This window comes from Triticum dicoccoides, chromosome 3B (assembly GCF_002162155.2).
Source record: "Triticum dicoccoides isolate Atlit2015 ecotype Zavitan chromosome 3B, WEW_v2.0, whole genome shotgun sequence".
In the NCBI taxonomy this organism is placed as follows: Eukaryota; Viridiplantae; Streptophyta; class Magnoliopsida; order Poales; family Poaceae; genus Triticum; species Triticum dicoccoides.
This window is the reverse complement of record NC_041385.1, coordinates 53,230,264-53,238,078: the sequence shown is the minus strand read 5'-3', so window position 1 is coordinate 53,238,078 and position 7,815 is coordinate 53,230,264. Positions and strand designations below refer to the sequence as shown.

At 43.9% G+C, this 7,815-nt stretch overlaps 1 protein-coding gene across 1 annotated transcript in view; it reads right to left on the bottom strand.

The window, feature by feature from the left end:
• Nucleotides 1–7,815, bottom strand: part of LOC119279244 (receptor kinase-like protein Xa21) — an 18,161-nt gene that overhangs the window by 3,021 nt on the left and 7,325 nt on the right. Inside the window, exons 4-5 of the mRNA XM_037560558.1 lie at nucleotides 284–1,891; nucleotides 5–185 (exon numbers count right to left, since the gene is read on the bottom strand). Of these exons, the coding sequence (XP_037416455.1) occupies nucleotides 5–185; nucleotides 284–1,891 (1,789 nt within the window). The remainder of the gene's footprint in view (nucleotides 1–4; nucleotides 186–283; nucleotides 1,892–7,815) is intronic.

Sequence of the window (7,815 nt, the reverse complement as noted above, 5' to 3'; positions counted from 1 at the left end):
TAGTAGCTGGGGGTCAACAATCTCCAACACCCTATCAGGAAAGCTGGCCTCTGTAAACTTCACAATGCTTAGTCCATCAGTAAACATGTCATCAGTTGGCCTTCTTCGAATGAATATCTCGAGGAGAACGACACCAAAGCTGTAAACATCTGCGACGGTTGAAACTTGACCACCCCCTGCATATTCTACAGATCAATGAATAAAAGGACAAGTCAATTTCGCTTTCGCTGGTCAACATAGATGCGGAAAAATATAGCAACACCAGACATAAAAATATTATTACCTGGAGCAGCATATCCAATCGTTCCCACTACTGCAAGTGAAGAAGAGTTATTGTTTCCAAGAGATGATGCTGTGGAAGCAACCTTGAATCTTGCCAGGCCAAAGTCTCCAACATGAGCTGTCATATTGTCATGTAGAAGAATGTTACTGGGTTTCAAATCACAATGAACCATTGTTTCCTGGTTGTTGTGATGTAGGTACTCCAATGCATCCGCTACATCCACCGCAATGCTCATCCTTTGGGCCATTGTAATGTGGTTCAAATCTGAAGAGCCTTCATAATCTCGAGTCGAGTATAGCAGTTTATGCAAGTCTCCTTGTGGCATGAGCTCATAGACCAGGGCCTTGAAATCATTGCCCTTAGAATCAATGCTCGAGCATGCGGTTAGGATAGTCACCAGATTGCGATGCCGAACATTTCTCAGCGCTTTACATTCTGCAATGAAGCTCTTGTGTGCTCTTCTTGTCTCTAGGTTGAAGACTTTTATGGCAACCTCATTTTCTTCCTCTCCTAGTTTTCCTTGATATACAGAACTGTATTTCCCTCTGCCAATTAAGTTGGATGTTGAGAATCCCTGTGTTGCTGTCGCTACATCATTGAAAGATACTTTTGGAAATTTTGTAGCAAATGATGGCACCAATACAGATTGTGTCTTGTGTTTTCCTCTCAAAAGCAGTATGCCAAATATCAGCATAGCAAGTGACACCATACTGGCTATTGGGATAACTAGTTTGAGCACCAAAGATTTCTTGTGCCTAGTTGACTTTGAAGGCAGAACAGAACATGGTAGCATGTGTAACTCCACTACACCACCACAAAGCCCCTGATTTCCGTCAATCTGCACAGCAGTTGCATTCTTGAAGATCCCATTAGTTGGAACCTCGCCAATAAGATGGTTGAATGAAAAATCAAGTGCCACGAGAAGTTCTAGGTTGCCAAGAGATGTTGGTATTGACCCAGTTAAGTTATTGATAGAAAAAATCAGAAATATCAAGCTACTTATGTTGCCTAACGAAGTCGGAATGCTTCCGCTGAACATATTCGAGTCTAACTCAATGTCTTGTAAGCTTTCACAACCAGCTAGAGTGTTTGGGATATCTCCTGATAGTTTGTTTGTCGAAATTTGAAAATATACAAGTTGTCTGGCATTGCCAATGTTGGCAGGAAGTTGTCCATCAAGCTTGTTGGAAGATAAGACAATTCCAATTATTGATGGGATTTTGAAGATCTCCATCGGAACCTTGCCATGATGGCTGTTTTTAGAGATGTGCAAATATTGAAGCATCGGAAAGTTTCCAAAGCTTGGTGGTATGTGGCCAGTGAATTGATTTGATCGTAGATAGAGCCCTCCTAAACGAGACAAGTTTGACATGGATGATGGGATGACCCCCGTAAAGAAGTTTTCCCCTAAACCTATTTGCTGTAAAGTTTTGAAAGTGCCAATACACTCTGGAACCACACCTGTAAAGTGATTCACTTCCAATGATACAACAACGAGGTTGCGAAGGTTTGCTATGCCGGAAGGAAATTCTCCCGTTAGTTGATTTTCCCCAAAGTATAGATATTGGAGCTGATTGGAAAGGTTACCTACACTAGTAGAAAAAGGACCTAATATGAGACACATTAGTGCCAGTTGGGTTTTGAGCCGGCACTAATGTGTCCATTAGTGCCGGTTCCAACGGCTAGCCGGCCGTTCTCATTAGTACCGGTTCGTGGCGAACCTACAGTACCGGTTCGTGCCACGAACCGGTACTAAAGAGGGTGGTGGCAGGGTGTTGTCAGTCTGGGGCCCGTCCAGCACCTTTAGTACCGGTTCGTGGCACGAACCGGTATTAAAGGTCGACGTACATAAACCCTTCGTCCCCCCGAGCCACTGTGTTCTTCCCCTTTCCCCTCACTTCCTCTGTTCTTCCCCCTCTCTCCTCGAGCTCCTCACAAATTTTGCCCAAAATTTGTCAAGATTTGAAGGCCCCCATCCATTCAAATGATCACAAAGGTTAGCAACTTTGTCCTTTCAACTCTCATTGCTAGATTAGCTCTTGCAATGCTTTGTATAGTGATTAATTTGGGAGGAATAATTATATTTCCTAGTATTTGATTTATATTTGCTAGTATTTGGGAGGAATAATTATAACACTTAGTTTGCATATGTAGGTGTGGTTTACTTAGTGCCTTCTAAATCTCCGTCGTAACCACCGTCGATCGCCCGCACCATCCCGTCGCCGGCACCACCTTTTGGTGAGGCTCTTGTTCATGAATGTTTTACATTACCAAATTGATGTTTATGTGATTTGGATATATAGTTACTCGTATAATTATCTTACCTGTACGTTTGTTTGTTATACATAGTGCCATGGTTTTGATATCCGTCCCCGTCGACCCTCGTCCTTGTTATGATTCGGATGTGGTATATTCTCTTTTAAAACTAGTTGTTGCATTTCGTGTTTATGACAAATTATGCCCATCAAGTTGACATAGATATTTTTATCTAGGAGGTATGTGAACCGGAAATTCCAACCGACCCTATTGTCGAGAGGTTAAATTTAGTTGAAAGAGAAAACGAGTATTTGAAAGAAAAATTAAAAAGAATTGAGGGGGAGAAGATGGAGTTGGAGTTGCATGTTGCCGATGTCGTCGATGATCACAAGATCAAGATGGAGAAAATGAGGTTGAAGATTAGAAAGATTAGAAAATATGCCATTGATAGTGTGGCTTGGTATCATTATGTTGTTGGATCAATTGTTACCTTAATTGCGATCTTCATCGCATTTGTTGTTGCATTTAAATTCTCTAGCTAGAGAGTTATTTGTATGTTGCATTTAATTAAGTGTTGTATATGAACTTTATGTATGAACTTTATGTATGAACTTGTATTAATTTGGTCTATTCGGTGCTGTGTAATGAAGATGAGCCGACAATGGATGTATGATGACAGATGCTCTCCCGAGTTCATTAATGGCGTGCATACTTTTCTGCTTGCCGCTGAGGCAAACAAGCGGGCGGATGGTTTTATGCCTTGTCCATGTGCTGGCTGTAAGAATGGTCACAGTTACTCTACGTCAAGAACCATTCACGTCCACCTATTTGAGTCCGGTTTCATGCCCCACTATAATGTTTGGACCAAGCACGGAGAAATAAGAGTTATGATGGAAGACAATGAAGAAGAAGAGGACGACGACGACTATCCTGGCCATGGGTTCCCTGAATACGATGATACAACAATGGGGGAAGAAGCTGAGCCGGCAATGCAGAAAGAAGCTGAAGAAGAGGCAGCAGATGAGCCCGCTGATGATCTAGGTCGGGCCATTGCCGATGCAAAGAGAAACTGCGCAAGTGATCTGGAGAGGACGAAGTTGCAGCGCATGTTAGAGGATCACAAGAAATTGTTGTACCCGAATTGCGAAGCTGACAAAAAAAAGTTGGGCACCACACTTGAATTGCTGCAATGGAAGGCAGAGAATGGTGTATCTGACAAGGGATTTGGAAAGTTGCTGGTAATGATAAAGAATATGCTTCCAAAGGACAACGAATTGCCCGAGAGTACGTATGAAGCAAAGAAGGTTGTCTGCCCTCTAGGGTTAGAGGTGCAAAAGATACATGCATGCCCTAATGACTGCATCCTCTACCGCGGTGAGTACGAGGATTTGAATGCTTGCCCGGTATGCGGTGCATTGCGTTATAAGATCAGTCGCGATGACCCTGGTGATGTCGAGGGTGAGCGCCCCAGGAAGAAGATTCCTGCCAAGGTGATGTGGTATGCTCCTATAATACCACGGTTGAAACGTTTGTTCCAAAACAAAGAGCATGCGAAGGCGATGCGGTGGCACGCAGAAGACCGTAAGAAAGACGGAAAGTTGAGAGCACCCGCTGACGGTTCGCAGTGGAGAAAATTCGAGAGAAAGTACTGGGAGGAGTTTGCAGGTGACCCAAGGAACGTATGGTTTGGTCTAAGCGCAGATGGCATTAATCCTTTTGGGAAGCAGAGCAGCAACCATAGCACGTGGCCTGTGACTCTATGTTTGTATAACCTTCCTCCTTGGTTGTGCATGAAGCGGAAGTTCATTATGATGCTAGTGCTCATCCAAGGCCCTAAGCAACCCGGCAACGACATTGATGTGTACCTAAGGCCATTAGTTGAAGAACTCTTGCAACTGTGGAATGGAACAGGTGTACATGCATGGCATGAGCACATGGGGGAAGAATTTGACCTAAAGGCGTTGCTGTTCGTGACCATCAATGATTGGCCTGCTCTCAGTAACCTTTCAGGACAGACAAACAAGGGATACCGCGGATGCACGCACTGTTTGGATGATACCGACAGTATATATTTGAATAGTTGTAAGAAGAATGTGTACCTGGGACATCGTCGATTTCTTCTGAGCAGGCATCCCATAAGAAAGAAAGGCAAGCATTTCAAAGGTGAGGCGGATCACCGGACGAAGCCTCGCCACCGTACTGGTGCTGATGTACATGATATGGTCAAGGATTTGAAGGTAATTTTTGGAAAGGGTCCTGGCGGACAACCTATTCCGAAGGACGCTGACGGACGCGCACCCATGTGGAAGAAGAAATCTATATTTTGGGACCTGCCATATTGGAAAGACCTAGAGGTCCGCTCCGCAATCGACGTGATGCACGTGACGAAGAATCTTTGCGTGACCCTGCTTGGCTTTTTGGGCATGTATGGGAAGACAAAAGATACACCAGATGCACGGGAGGACCAGAAACGTATGCACGGAAAAGACGACATACATCAGGGTCAGGCCAGCTACGCTCTTACCAAATAAGAGAAGGAAATCTTCTTCGAATGCCTGCTCAGCATGAAGGTACCATCTGGCTTCTCGTCGAATATAAAGGGAATAATAAATATGGTAGAGAAAAAGTTCCAGAACCTAAAGTCCTATGACTGCCACGTGATTATGACGCAACTCCTTCCGGTTGCATTGAGGGGGCTTCTACCAAAAAACGTTCGATTAGCCATTGTGAAGCTATGTGCGTTCCTCAATGCAATCTCTCAGAAGGTAATCGATCCAGAAATCATACCAAGGTTACAGAATGATTTGGTGCAATGTCTTGTCAGTTTCGAGTTGGTGTTCCCACCATCCTTCTTCAACTTCATGACGCACGTCCTAGTTCACCTTTGCGAAGAGATTAACGTTTTGGGTCCTGTATTTCTACACAATATGTTCCCCTTTGAAAGGTTCATGGAAGTTTTGAAGAAATATGTTCATAACCGTGCTAGGCCAGAAGGAAGCATCTCGAAGGGCCATGAAAATAAGGAGGTCATTGAGTTTTGTATTGACTTTATTCCTGACCTTAAGCCGATTGGTGTTCCTGAATCGCGGCATAAGGGCAGACTGGAAGGAAAAGGCACGCTAGGAGGGCATCAAATAATATGTATGGATGGGCATTCTCTCACTGAAGCACACTACACAAGTTCTACAGAATTCCGCCTTGGTGGCTCCGTATATGGAGGAACACAAAAATTTTCTACAGTCCAAACACCCGGAGAAGTCTGACGACTGGATTACACGCAAACAAACGAGGACTTTCGCCGGTTGGTTGCAGAAACGTGCCCTGAATGATGGCGATATTCAAAATGACATGTACTCGCTGTCCCAGTTACCATCTTCGAATATAATGACTTTCAAAGGGTACCAGATAAATGGGAATACATTTTACACGATCGCCCAAGATAAGAAGAGCACCAACCAAAACGGTGGTGTCCGCTTTGATGCAACAACCAACACGGGAAAGGAAACATATTATGGTTACATAGAAGACATATGGGAACTTAACTATGGATCAGGTGATTTGAAGGTCCCTTTGTTTCGATGCAAATGGGTCAATATGACACGAGGCGGGGTAACGGAAGACCCGCAGTACGGAATGACAACAGTGGATCTCAACAATATTGCGTATGCAGACGAACCATTCGTCCTAGCCAATGATGTGGCGTAGGTTTTTTATGTGAAAGACATGTCTATCAAGCCGAGAAAAAGAAAAGATAAGGAAGTGAATGGATCATACGACGAGCCAAAGTGCCACATAGTTCTTTCAGGAAAAAGAAACATCGTGGGAGTGGATGACAAGACAGACATGTCAGAAGATTATGAAAAGTTTGATAAAATTCCTCCATTTACAGTGAATATTGACCCGAGCATCCAGTTAAATGATGAAGATTTTCCCTGGCGACGGCGCAAAGGGACACACGAGAACAAAAAGTTTCACACCCAAATATCTGGGATGTGATCGGCTTCACTATCATCACTTTCTTCTGTGTTTCACACCCAGAAGGGAATGTCTGTAATAGTTAGGATAGTTAATTATGTGTTTTGACATTTCAAACGCGAAGAAATTTTATGTGCAAATAAATTCTTTTTCATGCATTTACTAATTTTTTTTCCAGCTAAATGACCCTGAAATTGAAAAGCATTTGAAGTGAACTCAGAAAAGGTTAAAAGTTTGCATGGTATCATAATTTCATACAAATAGCATGTGCAAAAAAGTAGAGAGGGTTACGGCAAAAACTGGATACACTTCGTGTACAAAATGGACAATATTTTTCGAAGTATCAGGGTTTCCGACGAAAACTGAAATGTTACAAAGGCATTTTATTTTTTAAATAACCTAAGCATTACCAAATTGAATATAATGATAAAACACACTAATATTAAACATAAAAAAAAGAATCACTGAAAAATCTTTTTCCAAAGTTAAGTTATTCACAAACTAGTGATTCACACAAATTTCAAATAATTCAAAATTTAAACTATTCAAATTTAAAAACTACCGGCACTAACAGATCAAAGTTTGTAAATTTTTGTACCTAAAGCAAAAATATTCACAAAGAAACTGTAAATACAGCAAAAAACAACTCAAAAATAAATAAAACAAATAAAAAAGCAAAAAAATTAAGAAAATAAAAAAAGCCCGCCTACTGGGCCAAAGCGGCCTGCATACGACTAGAAACTCAACCTTTTGTTGGGCCAGGATGCAGGCCCGCAAAGGCCCAGTAGGCCCACATGGCAGCAATGAATTGATAGGCCCAGTAGGCCTGCTTAGGAGAGGAGCTCGAGAGATCTACCGCACCGCGGTAGCCCTTCGACTAGCGAGGTGGGACTAAACTTGCCGCACCGCACTGCGCCAGCGCACCATCTTTAGTACCGGGTGGTGGCACAAACCGGTACTATAGGGGGGCCTTTAGTACCGGTTGGAGCCACCACCGGTACTAAAGGGTGTGCGCTTCCCGCCGCTTGGCCTGGCCAAAACAGACCTTTAGTACCGGTTGGTGGCTCCAACCGGTACTAAAGGTCCATCCTATATATACAACACTTGAAAAAAATTCAGTTTTCCTCTCTGTTCTTCCCTCTGTTTCCTCCCTCCGTCGCGCCGCCCTGCCCCAATCCTTGCCGCCCCCGCCCCTCGTCGCCGACCCCGGCCGTCCCCGCCCCTCGTCGCCGCCCCCGTCGACGTCGCCACCCCGGCCGTCCCCGTCCCCGTCGTCCCCGTCGTCCCCGTCGCCACGCCCC